The 20,025-nt window shown below is 43.2% G+C and overlaps 1 protein-coding gene across 3 annotated transcripts in view; it reads left to right on the top strand.

Moving 5' to 3' along the window:
• Positions 1-20,025, top strand: part of LOC137545832 (retinol dehydrogenase 7-like) — a 65,875-nt gene that overhangs the window by 36,434 nt on the left and 9,416 nt on the right. For 2 of the 3 annotated variants that reach the window (XM_068267509.1, XM_068267510.1), the window contains exons 2-4: positions 345-670; positions 10,287-10,542; positions 16,879-17,045. In XM_068267509.1, coding sequence (XP_068123610.1) covers positions 358-670; positions 10,287-10,542; positions 16,879-17,045 — 736 coding nt within the window. In that variant the 5' untranslated portion in view covers positions 345-357. The remainder of the gene's footprint in view (positions 1-344; positions 671-10,286; positions 10,543-16,878; positions 17,046-20,025) is intronic. The other variant, XM_068267511.1, reaches the window with a different exon arrangement.

Genomic DNA, 20,025 nt, shown 5'->3' on the forward strand with positions numbered 1-20,025 from the left:
AGAAGAATGTAAAGCTCTGGACCTCTAGCAGTGAGTATAGAGCTGCAGGGAAGACAGGAAGATGGCTGCCTGGAACAAGGAACAGTAACTACAGATACAGGCACAATGTCCCACACACATGACTCAAATATAAGCTGACCCCCCCACTTTTGAGACACTTTTTTGGTCCCAAAAGTTCAGCTTATATTCAAGTATATATGGTGATTAGGGGTGATCGGAGCAGCTGAATTTCAAATTTGTCAGAAATCCATGTCCAGATGGTAAATTCTAGCTTCAAGATTGTGCAAATAACTAATCATTTCATTTAATAAATTTAATAATCATAAATACATTTTTTTTTGCAGAACAGACTTCAGCATGTGTCTTCTCCTGCTGGCTGTGTTGTGTGGAATTCTCCTGTACAGATGGCACAGACAGAGCCAGATACTGGAGAATGTCACAGATAAATATGTCTTCATCACTGGCTGTGACTCTGGATTTGGGAACCTGCTGGCCAAGCAGCTGGACAGACGTGGAATGAAGGTTCTGGCGGCTTGTCTGACACAGACCGGGGCTGAGAATCTGAAAAACGAGACATCAAGTAGACTGCAGACAAGAATTCTGGATGTTGCTGATGGCAAAAGTGTGAGTTCTGCAGCTGAGTGGGTGTCTGCCACTGTTGGAAATGCAGGTGATGTCATTTTCTTATGATGAATTGTACAAAAGCACAGATTCTCAATCTTGTCGTAACATGATTAGAGATGGTTAATCTAGTAAGGCCGCATCTGGAATATGGAATTCAGTTCTGTTCACCACATTACAGGAAAGATGTCTGGGGAACAAAATGCTTTAGAGTTGATCCAATTAACATGCATACTGTAAATACATCAGCGGACAATATAAAAGTTTGACAGATTACTTTTTTGTCTCTAGGCTTTTGTAAAGGACTAGGGAACATGATTGGCTTGAATAATTAAGACAAATAGCACGCCTTATCAAAGTTAACACATGTTATCAAAGTTAACACACCTTATCAGAGTAGCACAGCAAACTTATGCCTGCTAATTGGCAATGAGGAGAGCTCCACTCAACCTGCCATGAGCCCCTGCTGGTCTATAGCGCTCGCTATGCTAATCTGATAAGGAATGTTAACTTTGATAAGGCGTGCTAACTTTGATAAGGCATGCTATTTGTCTTAGTGAATTAAGCCCGATATGTGTATGGAAGAAAAATCCTTTTGCCATTTATTTATAAAAATGTTTTTTTTTTGCAGTAAGAGTGATTAAGATGTGGAATGTATTGCCACAGGAAGTAGTTATGGCAAATTCTATATCTTCTTTTCTTTTAAGGGGGCTTAGATGCTTTCCATGCATTGAAATACATCCATGGCTATAATTACTAGGTAATTGCCAGTGGTGTTGATCCAGAAATTTTATCTGATTGCCATCTGGAGTCGGGAATTATTTTTTTCCCTTTGGGCGCTAATTGGACCATGCCTTGTAAGGGTTTTTTGGTTTTTTTTGTTTTTTTTTTGCTTACCTCTGGATCAATATGGATATTTGAGGGTGCAGGCTAGTGTTGTACCTTATTTTCTGGTTGAACTTGATGGACATATGTCTTTTTTCAACACAAATAACTATGTAACTATGTAATGAGATGCATAAAACAGAAAATTAAAATAACTTTTAACATTTTAATTCAAGTTGAAATTATTTGCATCTTCCATTTCTAATCATGATCATAGAAGCATTCTGCAGTTAATAAAAATGGACTACTTGTTATAGACACCTGCCAATCCCACCGTACTATGCCACCGTTTCTAAACAGGTCTCATCCACTAGAGACTTCTGGAGGTGAATCCACTGTGAGCACAATACACAGTGAGGGGGTTTTGCGGCCACAAGTCTCTAGATTGATGAGGTAGAGAGACTTCAAACTAGCTATTCCTAAAAGGAAGAAAACAGAGCAACCTAACTAGCCAAATCAACAATTTATAACAAAACAAAAGAGAAAATATGGTAGTGTGTCTCTTTTTGAGGCCATAGAGTTCTAGCATAGATCAGAATAATCACATAACAAGGGCAAAACTGGAATGCTTATAATTGTTAGTTTATTATTAAAACTATACACACAAATATACATTGAAGCTGGTAAATAAATATATATGCAATGAAAAAATCCAACAATGGATAATCCCTATTTGGTACTTTAGATTTAAAAGTTACAACTTTATTAATTAATCATAAAATGGTATAAATATATTGTAGTAGTAACAAATGGCCTAAAGATGATTTGTGTTTACAATGTCTTGCACCAATTAATGCAAAAAGAGGGGTTCTTTGTTCATCCCCTTGCCCTTTATTCATGTGTGTGGGGTAAGGTGTAACTATCCCTCAATGTACAGTTCAGGGTGCACAGAACACAGGTCCCTATGTGCCAAAGATAGCAAGTGGAGGGCTGCTCAAGTTTGCAGCCTATGACGAACTACTGCTGTTCTGTCTCAGTTCTACTGTTGATTATGTACACATATAGGCAGTTAGGACAAGTGGTAACTTAATAGGTGCTCATAACTATGTACTGTGAAACACATACCGTATATTCCGGCGTATAAGACGACTGGGCGTATAAGACAACCCCCCCCAACTTTTCCAGTTAAAATATAAAGTTTGGGATATACTTTCCATATAAGACTACCCCTCTTCCAACGCACACCAAATTAAAATAAAAATAAAAATATCATGTACTGGTGGTGTGAATGAACAGATGCTGGTGCTGTACTGTATGTGTTACCCAGTATATAACAGTATATAGTCAATTGACTTGCAGGGGCAAACGCAGGATTTTTAAGGGGGGGGGGGGTTCCTGAAAGATCCAGAAGCACGTATGTCCCCGAGTGCTTCCGAATACAAGTGGCTCCATACTGCCCATGCACAAAAGTGCGCTGGCGTATTACGGGGCTGCCTGCCTTTGGAAGTACTCAAGGAAACTAGTGTTTCTGAGGGCTTCTGGTAGCAGCAAATGTGAATGGGGGACAGCGCTGGAACAACTCCCCAAGAGAGGAACAGGAGATAGACTTAGTTTGGACAATTCAGTGGAATATGCTACATAGTGTCACATAGCGCAAGCGATACCCATATGATGCAGGGATATATGCATCTGCGGAAGATGGCGGCGCTATATAAATACTAAATAATAATATTTTGCCTCACCAGGATTGCACTTTTATTTAGCTTTCCTGTATGACAAGAACACACAGCCAGCTCTAGGGGAAGAGGGAAACAAAGGTGAATGAAGGAGGCTGGTGCACACCAAGAGTGCTTCTGAGCGTTTTTCAAATCAACAGTGATTTGAAAAGCGCTTGGCTAATGTTACCCTATGTGGGTGTTCCCACAGCAGCGTTGTGATTTTTTCAAAATCGCAGGTATACTGCATGTAGCATGTTTTTGAGCAATTCATTCAAAAATCGCTCTGAAAATCACTTCACAAAATCACACTCACAAATTGCTAGCGATTGCTATTGTCATTTTGGCGTGCACTAGCCCAGAGAGAGGTGTGGAGAAATTGAGAATAGCCTGAGATGGAGCAGAGAACGTATCTGTATTGCAGTCCCACATCACACAGGCTACTTGCCTGTAATCGGACTCCTGTCCCTGTCAGTCTCTCACACAAGTCAGAAAGAAGCCCTCCTGGAGTCTAGGGACTGTCAAAAACTTTTCAGCTTGTTAAACACCTTACCCACACATGCAGTCATTATAACAATGGGGAGAGACCAGACAGATGTTTGCCCACAGACCCTGAGTCCAGGCAAGCTCTGCATCATGCTGTGTATATTTACCAGCTTGCCTGTACTCTAATTTCATCATGTCTGACACTTCTGTGCTGTGGAGAGTCCAGGACTCCATAATCAACATTCTCTCACTGCAGGCTGCATCTTCTTGTGAGGAAAGCTCGGCTGCCTCTCTCATTCTATTAGCTGGAGGGAAGCACCAGAAGTAAGAAGGGAGGGAGAATGAGGCTGTTTATATTATGCGGGCTTCCCTGGCTGAATACACAGCTCAGTGCAGGGGGGAGGTTCCAGACACCCGGAATAGCCCCCTCAGTTCGCCAGTGACTTGTTGCATTGGTCAACTCTCCTTAAGTAGACTGGTCAGCTCTCCTTGTCTACCTGTTTATCAGAGCGGTATGGAAGAACAGATTGCGCTCCCTCAGCAGGGAGACCTGAGAGGCGGTAACAGGATAGGGCGTATCACCCGGCATCAATGACACCCGGCGTATAAGACGACCCCTGACTTTTCAGAAGATTTTCAAGGGTTAAAAAGTAGTCTTATACGCAGGAATATACAGTACACAACTCAATATGTTTCACCCCAAAGGGTGACTATACAAGATACGGTGCAAACATAATCTATGTCAAGTCAGTAAATATTGAGACATCGACACAATTCTAACATTTTTGGCTTTATACACAACCACAATGGATTTGAAATGAAATGAACAAGATATTTACATCCAAATCAGGTAATCGGTGTAAGAATTACAACAGTTTGCATATGTGCCTCCCACTTATTAAGGGACCAAAAGTAATGGGACAGAATAATAATCATAAATCAAACTTTCACTTTTTAATACTTGGTTGCAAATCCTCTGCAGTCAAGTCTGAAATGCATTGACATCACCAGATGCTGGGATTCATCCCTGGTGATGCTCTGCCAGGCCTCTGTTCTTGGGGCATTTCCCCTTCAGCTTTGTCTTCAGCAAGTGAAATGCATACTCAGTCAGATTCAGGTCAGGTAATTGACTTGGCTATTACATTTCTTTTGTAGTATGCTTTGGGTCATTGTCCATCTGCACTGTGAAGCGCTGTCCAATGAGTTTTGAATATGAGCAGATAATATTGCCCGAAACACTTCTGAATTCATCCTGTTGCTTTTGTCAGCAGTCACATCATCAATAAATCTCACTCCCACCACCATGCTTCAGTGATGAGGTGGTATGCTTCGGATCATGAGCAGTTCCTTTCCTTCTCTATACCCTTCTCTTCCCATCGCTCTGATACAAGTTGATCTTGGTCTCATCTGTCCATAGGATGTTGTTCCAGAACTGTGAAGGCTTTTTAGATGTCGTTTGGCAAACTCTAATCTGGCCTTCCTGTTTTTAATGCTCACCAATAGTTTACATCTTGTGGTGAACTCTCTATATTCACTCTGGGGAAGTCTTCTCTTGATTGTTGACAAAAGCAGCAGGATGAATTCAGAGGTGTTTTGGGCAATATTATCTGCTCATATTCAGCCAAATGCTTCAGAACTCATTGGATGGTGCTTCATGGTGTAGATGGACAATGACCCAAAGCATACTACAAAAGCAACCAAAGAGTTCTTGAAGGGAAAGAAGTGGAATGTTATGTAATAGCCAAGTCAATCACCTGACCTGTATCAAATTGAGCATGTATTGCACTTGCTGAAGACAAAACTGAAGGGAAAATGCACCAAGAACAAGCAGGAACTGAAGACAGTTTCAGTAGAGGCCTAGCAAAGCATCACCAGGGATGAATCCCAGCATCTGGTGATGTCTATGCGTTCCAGACTTGACTGCATAGGATTTGCAACCAAGTATTAAAAAGTTAAAGTTTTATTTATGATTATTATTCTGTCCCCATTACTTTTGGTCCCTTAAAGAGACTCTGAAGCAAGAATAAATCTCGCTTCAGAGCTCATAGTTAGCGCTAAACCGCCGCTATCGCGCCGCTAAACAGGGGGCTCTTCACCCCCAAGCCCCCCCCCTGCAACACTTGGTCGCAGACTTGGTCGCTCCTAGAGGCAGGGCTAACGGCTGTAGCCCTTCCTCCAGTCGCGTCTATCAGCGGTGCATTGCCGCCTCTCCCGAGCCCCTGTCAGTGAAGGAAGACTGAGAGGGGCGGGGGAGAGGTGGAGATACATGCTGACAGACGCGCGTGGGGCAGGGCTGCGGCGGTTAGCCCTGCCCCAACCAGGAAGTGCTCCCCCGCTGCACCGAGGGGATTTGGGGGTGAAGGGACCCCCGTTTAGCGGCGCGATAGCGGCGGTTTAGCAGGGGCACACATTCCCCTGCTATCTATGAGGTCTGAAGCGAGATTTATTCTCACTTCAGACTCTCTTTAACAAGTGGGAAGCACATATGCAAAATGATGTAATTCCTACACCGTTCACATGATTTGACTGTAAATATCTTGTTTGTTTCATTTCAAATCCATAGTGGTTGTGTATAGAGCCAAAAATGTTAGAATTGTGTTGATGTCCCAATATTCATGGACCATAATTTATGTTTGCACTGTACCTTGTACAGTCACTACTGACAAAGCCCTATGGGGTAAAACATGTTAAGTTGTGTATATGTGTCACAGTACATAGTTATGAGCAATGTCCAAGTCAATCACCTGACCTGAATACGACTGAGTATGCATTTTACTTGCTGAAGACAAAACTGAAGGCATAACGACCCAAGAACAAGCAGGTAGGGATGATTACCGGATGCAATCACGAGTAATCACGAATAATTACTCTTGATTCAAACGAGGTTTAATTGGTGCAGGTGTGCAGCGAGGATAGAATGGGTTATTTACCCATAATTCCTCCATCCGCCCTGCGTTCCAAAGAGCTTTTACGCATCCTATTGGTCGCGTTGCAAGCCTCACACCGCCGCACTTCCTCCTTCTAGCTTAAAGGAGGAAGTTCAGCGGTGTGAGGCTTGCAATGCGACCAACAGGACAAGTGAAAGCTCTTTGGAACGCAGGGCGGATGGAGGAATTATGGGTAAATACCCCATTCTATCTTGCACCAATTAAACCTCATTTTAATCACGAGTAATCACTCCTGATTACTCGTGATTGCATCCAGTTATCATCCCTACAAGCAGGAACTGAAGACAGTTGCAGTAGAGGACTCGCAGAGCATCACCAGGGTTGAATCCCAGTGTCTGGCAATGTCTATGCGTTCCAGTCTTCAGGCTGTAATTGACTTCAAAGGATTTGCAACCAAGTATTAAAAAGTAAAAGTTTAATTTGTGATTATTATTCTGTCCCATTATTTGTGGTCTCTTAACAAGAGGGAAGCACATACGCAAACTGTTGTAATTCCTACACTGTTCACCTGATTTGGATGTAAATACCCTCAAATTAAAGCTGACAGTTGAAGCACATCATGGTCGTTTCATTTCGAATCCATTGTGGTTGTGTACAAAACTGAAAATGGTAGAAATGTGTTGATGTCTCAATATTTATGGACCTGACTGTATAAGCCCCCACCAAATAAACAAAAAGAGTCCCAAGCAAAGAGTTCAGCCCAAATTAGAGCTCTTACTTAGGCTGAGCTCTAGAATTCCAAAGCATCTCCATAGCTCTAGGTGGACCAATGAGAATCCTCCTAAGAATTCCTTGGGAGCTATGAAGATGCTTTGCCAGGCTCCAGTGTTTTGTATTAGATGTCGGAAGCAGAGAAGACCGGTGGTTTGGGTCAAGCTGTGATGGGCAGCAGTGATGCCAGAATGTAATGGCAAGCATGGGGTATGTGGCAGGTAGCTTTCTGGCTCTAGTGGCAAGTGCAATATTGCAGAGGATCTGCAAGGCAGCAGTGCTGTGATGCTGAAGGTAGAGCACCAAAGCACAAAACCTTCCTTCCCATTGCCCGGCTGCCATGAGCAAAGGCTTGGCTTCTGTTAACTTTTCTACTGAGTTTTGTCCCAGGTGATATTATTAATTATCTTTTCTTTGGTTTCTTATCTTATAAATAATATCTTCTCAGTTTTTTACATTATCTATGAAACATTTTACGCATTCAACAAAGAAAAAGAATGTACTGTAAAATTGCCACAAGAAAAGAAATATCAAAATGAAGTAAAGTTAATAAATAAGTAAAAGTTAATTCATAATAGAAGATTTGTGAATCGATCCCAAAAAGAGCTAAATCATGAGAAAGACTGATGAGAAGGCTGATGCACAGAACTTAACATATGAATTATTTCTCCTGAAGTCCTTATTCAGTTAACTTTTCTCCTGCGTTTACTACCAGGAGATAATATTTCATCTTGTCTACAAAAACTTTTCAGTTTCTAACAATTAAAAAAAAGTACTAAGAAGTAGGCAGTATGGTGACCTAGTGGTTAGCTCTCTCGCCTTGCAGCAATGGTGCCCCAGTTTGAATCCCAGTCAGAGTACTATATGCACAGAGTGTGTAAGTTATTTCTGTGTCTGTGTGGGCTTCCTCCGGGCACTCCCAGAAATATGCAGGTAAGTTACTTAACTTCAACCTCAAATTGGCAATAGACTGTGATATATACGTACTACATGATATAGTCATATGACTATGGTAGGGATTAGATTGTGAGCCCCTCTTAGAGACAGTTAAAGAGGAACGTCAGCCTAAAAAAGCATACTGTCATTAAAGAGACTCTGAAGCGAGAATAAATCTCGCTTCAGAGCTCATAAATAGCAGGGGCACGTGTGCCCCTGCTAAAACGCCGCTATCCCGCGGCTAAACGGGGGTCCCTTCACCCCCAACCCACCCCCCGCAAAAGAGTGTCGTAGAAAGGTCGCAGATTTATTGCTTCCTGGAGGCAGGGCTAACGGCTGCAGCCCTGCCTCCAGTCGCGTCTGTCAGCGGCGCATCGCCGCCTCTCCCCCGCCCCTCTCAGTGAAGGAAGACTGAGAGGGGCGGGGGAGAGGCGGAGATACGCGCTGACAGACGCGCGTGGGGCAGGGCTGCGGCGGTTAGCCCTGCCCCAACCAGGAAGCGCTCCCCCGCTGCACCGAGGGGGATTTAGGGGTGAAGGGACCCCCGTTAAGCCGCGCTATAGCGGCGTTTTAGCAGGGGCACACGTGCCCCTGCTATTTATGAGGTCTGAAGCGAGATTTATTCTCGCTTCAGACTCTCTTTAAGTTACATTAGTAATGTTAATTAAAATAGATAGGTAATATAATCTCTTACCTACCCTGTTTTAAACGAACAGGCAAATGTTTGATTTCATGAGGGCAGTCATCGTTTTGGTTGAAAGGAGGTGACAGGGAGCATGAGACACAGTTCCAACTGTCCTGTGTGCTGATCACTCCTCCCAGTTGCTAGGCAACGTGAATAACAACATAGGAAATCCCATCATGCTTTGCACAGCATCAGGGAAAAAAAGCCTGGGCAGTTTTATTTGATGGGTGGAGCTTAGCTAAAAATGCAGCTAAAAATGATGCTTTGGTAAGAAAAACAAAGTTCGGATGCTGTGAAACTGTTAAACAAACACCAAGCCTTTTCAGTTCTGCTGAGTAGGTTTTTAGTTCGGAGGTTCACTTTAAGTGACAAGACCATATACTGTGTACATCACCGTGGAAGATGTTGGTGCTTTATAAATAATAATAAAATAAGAATAAAAAATGATAGCAAACATATTTTGAACATTTTTTTTTTTTTTTTGCTTGGGGCTTTAAAATAATTTTATTGAAAAGGAGTGTAAATATCTACCAGAAAACTTGGGAGAAACATTATGCTCTTCTCTTTGCGCAAAAGGCTTTTTAGAGAATATACTCTAAAATGTCTTAGATTGTAATTTATCTCCCCTTATTTGTTTATCTAGTTAATTATCCCTATAGTAATGGTGAAAAATAAGTTTAGAGATCTGACGGTATCGTCACCATAAAAAGCAAACTTCAACAGCAACTGGTCTGAGTGTATTAAGTGATAATGATGCTAATCCTGCATTTAAAACTTTCAAAACATTTTCTGCTGTTATGATTTGGAGTTATCATATACCTTAGTAGCACTGGCTCTTTAGTAGTCTGTGCCAAAGAATTGCATGCTGGGGGTTCTTTTTATCTATAATATATTCCTCCTCTTCCCTTTATTTCCATGTCGGCTGCTTATCTGAAACCTGATCCCCTACTCACTTGTGTTTACAAGCAAAGCTGAGGTGACTCAGTGATTGGAGGAGACAAGAAAGTAAAGGGCAGAAATGACATCACGAGTTAGCCTTTACTGTGGGCAAAAGACATGGCCCCCACCAGGAACAGAATTCTCGTCATTTACTATATAACATTCACTGAAATCAAAACGTAGACAGTACAATACATGTGTTATTTAAGTAGATCAAGTATTTATCTACTTATATATGTGTTTTTTTTTCCCTGGAATAGTATGGCTGATCCTACTGCTTTAAGAGAAAAACTTTGTCACTAAACCCCAAGGAGAGATTTTGTGACAAAAGTTAAAGATAAAATTGATTTGTGAACTTGCTTATTAATAAATCACATGTGTAACACTTAAACAAATAATATCATTTTTTATGTCTTACAGGGCTCTGGGGATTGGTGAACAATGCTGGCATTGGCTCGGCAGGTCCAAATGAGTGGTACACAAGAGAGGACTTTTTTAAGGTCGTGAATGTGAATTTTCTTGGTACAGTGGATGTTACAGTGCAGCTGCTGCATCTTGTCAGGAAAGCCCAGGGACGTGTTGTTAATGTAACTAGCGCTGCGGGAAGACTGGCTGTTATGGGTGGGGGATACTGCCCATCAAAGTCTGCTGTGGAAGCTTTCTCAGACAGCTTAAGGTAGGTTTGTGTGGGTGAAGCTGTCATTTCACTGATGTAAGCAGTAGAATTGGTTAGTCTCCATGATTTCTCCCACAAGATACATCATCTAATATACTAAAAGGCAGTTGTAATATGCACGGCGTGAATGCAGAAGCTGCACACACATATTACAAATGCCCCCTACTGCACTTGTGGCGGGGGGAGAAAAGGGGAGGGGGCGCACATGCATGCACAAGGCAGGGGCTCTGCGGCAGGGGGAAGGAGAGAGGAGGGGGCACATGTGGCAGGGGGAAGGAGAGGGGAGGGGGGTGCACATGGGTGCACGAGGTAGGGCCTGCTTTGGGCACGCGGCAGATTCTTAAAGAGAATCTGTATTGAAAAAATCCCATATAAATAAACATACCATCCTGTTGGGTGTCCTCTCCTAGCCCTCTCTGTGACATTTTCGCAACTCCCCGCTGCGATCCTGGCGATAAAAAAGCAGTTTCATAAACTGCTTTGGTAAACAATCAAGATGGCCTCCAAACAGGAAGTACGTCAGAAGAGCCTGCTTGTAGTGGTGTGTTTATTATTTATTATGCTCTCAGTGCGTCTGTGAGGCTGTGAGACTGAGGGAGCTGTCACACGCTGAAAACTGTGAGAAAAGCAGAGCTCAGAAATTAGTGGAGAGCACAGACATGTGACTCAGAAGACCAGCTGTGGTTACTAAGGAGTCGGATTCCATGATTCTTGACATGCTTGAGCAGCACAGAGCCGTGGGAGGCAGAAGGTCTGTGAAGCTCCGCTTTTCTCACAGTTTACAGCTCCCTCAGACACACTGAGACTGAGAGCAGAGAAGCTGTTAAGAATAAACACAGCACACAGGAGTGAGCCTGGAGGGGGCGTGCATAACTTGTATTCATTAGAACAGAGGCAATCCATTCCTCCCTGGGTCGACAAAGCTTGACAAAGAAAAAAAGATTAGATATATTGCAGAGACAGTGCAACTAGAAAAGGCTGCAGTAATCCAGACCACTTTAGAACAGGTATAGGAACTTATAGGATCAAAGAAATAAGGCTGAAAATTTTGTTACAGAGTCTCTTTAAAGGACGCTTTCAAGCAAAAATAAAAAAACAGATCTACTTATCAGGGGCTTCCTCCTGCCCCTGGCAGCCGATATGTCCCTCGCCGCAGCTGCACGAGCGCACCGCTTGCGGTCGGGCTCCAGTGGCTGTGAGGCCACGTAAGTGCAGGATCTGCAACGGAGGGGATCCTGGGACACCGGAGCTGCGGTGAGGAACATATTGGCTGCCAGGGGCTGGAGGAAGCTCCGGGTAAGTAGATCTGTGTTTTTATTTTGGCTCGGACCTGTACTTTCAAAAAGAATTGGGGGACTACTGGTATAGAATAAAGCAGCACATGATCACATGACATAATTTACCTTAATTCACCTATACATGTAGTAGTATGATAGCGTCTGTAATAGAATATTTTATTTTTTCTTGCATGTAGTGCTCAGTACTTAAACCAGGTGAATCAGATTAACTAAGGATATTTATCACTTTAAGAGGGGTTAAAGCCACCATATGTGACATTTGAGTGATGCTTGCTATAGCTATGTACTCAATTCAGCAGCACAGAGCTAGCAGTGGAAGTGGTCAGATTGAAATTCCATCAGATTGGTAACACTTGATGGTATATTGAGTGGTGCACAGCAGTACGCAGATAAACAATACCAGGCAAATGTTGATCATTTAACTGTCCATCAGTGTAGGTGGGCTTAAGTTTCAAGCAAGATCTTCAAGTTGCTCAGGCATATACAACATCTGTTGCTAAATAAGGTTGCAAGCATTGAAACCTAAAAGTAGCACAGCAGGGACTTACACATAGTTATATGCAGAGCAGCTTACTCCACAGTGTATCAGGCTGTGTTTCGCTAACCAATTGCAGTGGTCAAGCATTTCCTGTGAGGAAAGGAGTGGCTATGCAAATCTCATTAGGTTTCGGGAATTTTTGGATGTTGCAGGACTGGTTATTGGAAGCAGGGAGAATAATATATGACACAGTCAACCGTCATTAGTAAGAGGGCTTCCAGGTTTTGCTATAGGTACCATACCCAAGGACTGTCTCTCCATCTACCATTTCATTTCTGAAAAACTTTGCTAGCTTATACATCTGGTGACATCTTAGGCAATTACACTTCTAAATAAAAATGTTTTTTGTAGCTTTACAATTATGAACATTTTCTTTATAAAACATTCATCATCCAGTGGTCAATAGATTTTTATTGCCTTCATAAGTTTGCTTCTCTGTTGTTTGTTAACATTTCACCTTATCTATGAACTGATTGAAAAGGTTATTCATTGGTAAGATAGTATGAAATTAAGTATTCCTTAAAGAGGAGCTGTCAGTCATACTATCTCAGAAAAAAACACATATATAAGTAGATAAATACTTGCTCTACTTACATAACATATGTATTGCACTGTCCACATTTTGATTTTAGTGATTTTTCTAGGGATGGGACAAATCCACAATTTCTTCGAATCCGGATCCGAATCTAAAAAGGTTCTCGAATATCTCGAACCTTTCGAATCCCGAATCTAACAAATCCTGCACATAAGAATTGTGCGATCCGTGGCATAGTTGTCCGCAGTATAGGTACCCAGGCATAGGTAGCAAGGTAAAGGTGCCTTCAGTATAGCTAGCTAGGTATGGGTGCCTTCAATATGGGTAGCTTTCAGTATAGGTAGCAAGGTATAGGGGCCTTCAGTATAGGTAGCAAGGTATAGGGTCTTAAGTATAGGTAGCAGGGTATATGGGCCTTCAGTATAGGTAGCAGGGTATATGGGCCTTCAGTATAGGTAGCAGGGTATATGGGCCTTCAGTTTAGGTAGCAGGGTATATGGGCCTTCAGTTTAGGTAGCAGGGTATATGGGCCTTCAGTATAGGTATCAGGGTATATGGGGCTTCAGTATAGGTAGCAGGGTATATGGGCCTTCAGTTTAGGTAGCAGGGTATATGGGCCTTCAGTTTAGGTAGCAGGGTATATGGGCCTTCAGTATTGGTAGGTAACTAGGTATAGGGGCCTTCAGTATAGGTAGCAGGGTATATGTGCCTTCAGTATAGGTAGGTAGGTAGGTAAAGGGACCTTCAGTATAGGTATATAGGGTATAGGGCCTTAAGTATAGGTAGGTATGTAGGTAGGTAGGTAGGTAGGTAGGTAGGTAGGTATAGGGGCCTTTAGGTAGGTAAGTATAGGGGCCTTTAGGTAGGTAGGTAAAGGGACCTTCAGTATAGGTAGCAGGGTATAGGGCCTTAAGTATAGGTAGGTATGTAGGTAGGTAGGTATATTGGCCTTTAGGTAGGTAGGTATAGGGGCCTTTAGGTAGGTAGGTAGGTAGGTAGGTAGGTATAGGGGCCTTTAGGTAGGTAGGTAAAGGGACCTTCAGTATAGGTAGCAGGGTATAGGGCCTTAAGTATAGGTAGGTAGGTATAGGATCCTTTAGGTAGGTAGGTAGGTAGGTATAGGGGCCTTTAGGTAGGTAGGTGGGTAGGTAGGTATAGGGGCCTTTAGGTAGGTAGGTGGGTAGGTAGGTATAGGGGCCTTTAGGTAGGTAGGTAGGTATAGGGGCCTTTAGGTAGGTAGGTAAAGGGACCTTCAGTATAGGGAGCAGGGTATAGGGCCTTAAGTATAGGTAGGTATGTAGGTAGGTAGGTATAGGGGCCTTTAGGTAGGTAGGTATAGGGGCCTTTAGGTAGGTAGGTGGGTAGGTAGGTATAGGGGCCTTTAGGTAGGTAGGTAGGTAGATATAGGGGCCTTTAGGTAGGTAGGTAGGTATAGGGGCCTTTAGGTAGGTAGGTATAGGGACCTGCAGGTACGTAGGTGGGTAGGTATAGGGGCCTGTAGGTAGGTAGATGGGTAGTTAGGTATACGGGCCTTTAGGTAGGTAGGTATAGGGGCCTTTAGGTAGGTAGGTGGGTAGGTAGGTATAGGGGCCTGTAGGTAGGTAGATGGGTAGATAGGTATACGGGCCTTTAGGTAGGTAGGGATAGGGGCTTTTAGGTAGGTACGTAGGTATGGGGGCCTGTAGGTAGGTATAGGGGCCTTCATGTAGGTAGCCCCCCATGCCTCCTCCGCTCACTGCCAGCCAAGCCCCCCCCGGCCTCCTCCGACCTCGGTGCCTCCTCCGCTCACCGCCAACCCCCCCACGGCCCCCTCCGTCCCCCGTGCCTCCTCCGCTCACCCCTGCATAAGTATCTACTCACCTTTCCCGTGGAGCACAAAGCGGCAGACCTCTTCGTTACTTCCCTGTTCCCTCTATTTATTATTATTATTATTAGTTAGTATTTATATAGCGCCGACATATTACGCAGCGCTGTACAGTGTATGTATATATATACATATATATATATATATATATATATAATCTATCTTGTCACTAACTGTCCCTCAAAGGAGCTCACAATCTAATCCCTACCATTGCCATATGTCTATTATGTAGTGTAAGTACTGTAGTCTAGGGCCAATTGTTTAGGGGGAGCCGATTAATTTATCTGTATGTTTTTGGAATGTGGGAGGAAACCGGAGTGCCCGGAGGAAACCCACGCAGACACGGAGAGAACATACAAACTCTTTGCAGATAGTGCCCTGGCTGGGATTCGAACCAGGGACCCAGCGCTGCAAGGCAAGAGAGCTAATCACTACGCCACCGTGCTGCCCCTCTAGTGGCCGGACCGGCTTTTACTGATGACGTCATTGTAAGAGCCGGTCACTAGGGGGAACCAGCAAGTCAGCGAGAGGTCTCCTGCTCTGCGCTCCGCTCAGGTGAGTTGATGCTAGCTATGCGGGCGGGGGGGGCGAGCGGAGGAGGCGCAGGGGGACAGAGGAGGTCGGGGGAGGACGAGTGCAAGCGGGGGGAGCGGCGGATGCGCGGCGATGCAGCGTCGGGATTCAGCGGATTTGGAAAGTGAAAAATGGCGTCGGGATTCAAATCCACGAATCTTTACTATTTCCCAATATTCGAGGGATTCGTGGATTCGCCGGATTCGTCGTCCCATCCCTCGATTTTTCTATAGTAAAAAAAAAAGAAAAAATCCTGCTTAGGATTCTTTATTTTGACTCTGTCTATCTTGAAGTCAGTCCTGACATCATTTCCTCCCTTACTCTGTCTGTGTATACCTTGCCCGCCCTCCTCCCAGTCTTCAGACACTCCCACCCAGCTCTGCATTATAAAGTGCATGTGACTGCAGCTTCTTAGCATGAGAAATATAGTCCAATCAGAGAGGGGAAAAGAAAAAAGAAAACCCAGCATGCCGTGCAACTTCCTTTCTGTGGCAGATGTATCAAATAAGAGCCAGGGAAACTGGGGAATGATCTTTTATGGAGAAGGAACGTAAGAGTAATTTTTAACTTTTGGATTGCCTGGTTAGCATCCTTATTACTTGTTCACCAGATAAAAATAAAATAATTGATTTTTTATTTTATGCCCGACAGTTACGCTTTAAAGTAGTCTCAACATACAATGCAGACTTAGATAGGAACTTAGGCATTGACACAAAGGGCCTGATCCTAAGTTTTCTATTAGGAGACAATTTTCATCATCTGTTGCTGTTGTTCTTGCTTGCTGGTGGCTTAAAAATCACTTTATTGATAATATGTGAATTTGTCACCTAGGAGGAAGCTTGGAGAAAAAGTGAATTGAATCAGGCTCTAAATTGGGAAAAGAGTGAATACCTAAATAAATCTTATTTGGCTTGTCCTCCCTGCCACTAGGGCCGGATTTCTACTTTTTACCGCCCAAGGCCCACTATCACCAGCTGCCCCAGGACCAACAGCATCCTAAAATTCCCCCAACATGGCAGGGATTAGATTGTAGGCTCCTCTAAATAAAGTTAGTGAAGCAATGACAGGGATTTAATTGTAAGCTCCTTGGCGAGCGGCACATTCGTTGAGTGACTCATTGATCTCTGTAAGTGCATGTTCGCTGTCCCTGAGTGCCAAATGCAGCTGTTTGTTGCCGCCCACTGCTATGTGCAAACTCTTTGTAGCAAGACAAATGTTCAGCAGGCTAACTGCTGTTGCTGTACACAGCCCGCCCCTTGCTTTCCTGGTACCCTAGGCCATGGCCTTTGTGGCCTTGCCTGAAATCGGCTATGACTGCCACCATGCCGCTGTGCAAGCTGCCAACCCTGGAATGGTCATTTAGCACCTCCTACTTCCACACGTGGGAAGGGGGTAGTCTGAAAGCAGGTAGTATGGTAAGAGAATGGGCACAAAAATGTGGAATGCTAAAAGCAATAAAGTGTTAATTTCCCAGTACATTATACTTTATAGTAAATAATTAAACTATAGTACTGTTGCTCTTCCGCAGAAGGGACATGCGTGAATTTGGTGTAAAGGTTTCCATCATAGAACCTGGGTGTTTCCAAACACAACTGACTGTTCATCTGGATCCTCATATACAAAAACTGACACAACAGTGGGAAAAACTACCTACAAAGTCTAAAGAGGACTATGGAGAAGACTATTACAAACAATGTAAGCCGAAACAAGTAGATTTATAGCATATCGTTGTGTTATTATACTTGGTCATTTTTCTACATCAGACTACTAGGATAATATCTGTGCCTGGAACAGCTCTAGATGCAACCTAAAAAAATTAACTACTTAAAGATACTCTGAAGTCTCATAAAAATCATGTTTTTATATTAAAAATCTCTTTAACATGGAGATACAGCGTTTTAGTTAGGGCAATCATGTTAAAGAATATAAAAACATGATTTTTATGAGACTTCAGAGTCTCTTTAACGACTTTGCATCTAGACCTTTTTTCCGACGTACGGACCAGAGCAGTTTTGACAGTTTAACTATGTCCTTATTTAATCAGAAATAACTTTATCCCTACTTATGACACAGAAATGAAATATATATTGTTTTTTCAAGACAAACTAGGCTTTCATTGTATGCAAATAGAAAAAACACATTATTTCTCAGTTTTACCAATTCCAGTTTAAAAATAAAAAGTGCTACTGTAGATGAAAAACACAAAATTTGTTTGGCTATTCTTACTGCTTATCACAGAACTTAGATTATGTTCCTGTCACAATTTATGGTGAAGATATTAGATTCTGAAATAATGCTACAGTGTGTATTTTTCACTATGAACTGAGAAAGTAAAAGTATTTTTAATGGTAAAAATCAATCTCATTAGCTCAGGAAACATATATTACCATTCACCAATTAGCGCTGCATCAGATAGTGCCAGAAATGTGCACAGGAGAAACCCCAATTCTGCACAGCACTGCTTCTGCTACAAGACATAAATCTACTGACTTGAGGCTTAGATGAAGTCACAGAGAACGTAGATATACTGCAGTGGTGGATAAAGTGGTTAAAGACCGCTCCACGCCAATCAGCGTGCAGTCCTGGGGGCAGGAGGTCGCTCCGTCATCAGCCTCCCACCGGCTGTTAGACGGCAAAACCGCCGTCTATTTACATAGTACAGCGCTGCGATCTACGGAAGCACTGTACGTGGAACAGCCATGTGACACGGCTCACTACCTGGGACGCACGAGAGCAATCAGCTCTCATGGGCTGAAGCCTATGACAGCCGATTGCTGTCATAGGCTGGCTAGGGGAGGCAAGGGAGGGGGAAAAATAAATAGTAATAGTTATTAAAAAATGGAAAGAAATATTTACTAAAAATAAACATCCTAGGGTGATCCTCGCACACCAACAGAGAGCTCTGTTGGTGGGCAGAAAGGGGGGGTCACTTTGTGCTGAGTTGTGCGGCCCTGCAGTGAGCCCTTAAAGCTGCAGTGGCCTAATTAGTGAAAAATGGCCTGGTCACTGGGGGGGTTTAAGCCCGGGGTCCTTAAGTGGTTAATGTACACTGGAACTGAGTGGGATATGGAGGCTGGCATATTTAGTTCCTTTTAAACAATGCAGATTACCTGGCTGTCCTGCTGACCCTCTGTTTCTAATACTTTTAGCCACAACTCATGAATAAGCATGCAGATCAGGTGTTTGTGACTGAGGCTTGTTTCAGGTGTGTGATTCAGACACTACTGCAGCCAAAGATATCAGCAGGACTTCCAGGCAACTGGTATTATTCAAAAGAAAATAAATATAGCAACTTCCATATTGTTCTCAGTGCAGGTGTTCTTTAACTGTTCCATGCACAGCAGGAAATGGATTTTGGCACACAATTGTCAGTGACTGGTAAGTAACGCTAATAGGAGCACAATTTTTCTGTTGAATTGGTTAGATTGACTTCAGATTTTGTTAACATTCTTTCAACTGAATTTAAAAATCAGGAAAGATGTTTGTTACTGGGCAAAACGGTACCAAATTTTAATGAATCGTATTCTTACTACAGCCAGACTCTCTATATCTTCCAACTGGAAAAAAAAATTGCTGCTGCAGAATTATCTGAAGTTCTGATAAAACAGGACAACAGTGATGGAGAAACTTACAGCTATTTTGCGGGATACCGAGATGAGATAAGACAAGATATGGGGCCCATGGGAACTTTATAGTGCTAATAGGTAATCAAACACCGACCAATCCATGTTACATTTCATGTTTACTAGGGGTCTATCCTTTCTTGAAACCCTGGTTTTGATTGTAGCTAGGCAGCACGGGAGTGTCAATGCAAAAAGGGCGTCTGGAAAGGGATATAGCCGTAATTTTTTTAAGTTTGTATGTAAAACAATATTTTTTGTTTCTATTTTATAAACGAAAATCTAGTGCTAAATATGTTGAATTAACGCTAATGAAATGGCAAAATACCGTCTATACGGAAAAACAACAATTACACATGTAATAAGCATAGTAATAAAATTGTAGATATTACAGGTATTTTACTGCAATTATACCTAACTGTACTTTCACACAGAACTCTCCCTATACCTATCCCTAACCCATAGACCCCCCGGTGGTGCCTAACCCTAACCACCCCCCTGGTGGTGCCTAACCCTAACCACCCCCTGGTGGCGCCTAACACTAATACCCCCTGTGAGGAAACGCGGAAAAGCCGCCGCGTGTACTAACGGTAGAACGGCTGAATCCGCGTCCAGCACAGCAGCTGGTATGCGGAGACGTGCGCCTGGCACCACGAGAGAACGCGGAAAGACCGCCGCATGTACTGACATCAAGGCGGAAAACATCAAGGCGGCTGTTTCCGCGTCCAGTACGGCGGTTTGTACGCAGCGGCGTGTGTTTCGTGTGGCTGGGTCTGTTAGTTCACATAGGCGGATGGAGAGCTCGCGGCCCGGATGTCAGGACCTTTGTACCAGCAGGGGAGGTGTCAGCTGATCAGCCAGATCAGCTGATTCCTGCTGGACTTATGATTGGCTAAGTGGCTTGGGCGGGGCGGCAGACTCCAGCAACTATATATTCTGGTTGCTTGTCAGTTGCTGGTTGTCTGCCATTGCAAATGCTTTATGTGTTAGCACACAGACCTCAGTCAGATCCCACAGTGTGTTAGAACCAGGAGGACCTGGGAATTCACACTGAG

This window comes from Hyperolius riggenbachi, chromosome 2, assembly GCF_040937935.1.
Source record: "Hyperolius riggenbachi isolate aHypRig1 chromosome 2, aHypRig1.pri, whole genome shotgun sequence".
Lineage (NCBI taxonomy): Eukaryota > Metazoa > Chordata > Amphibia > Anura > Hyperoliidae > Hyperolius > Hyperolius riggenbachi.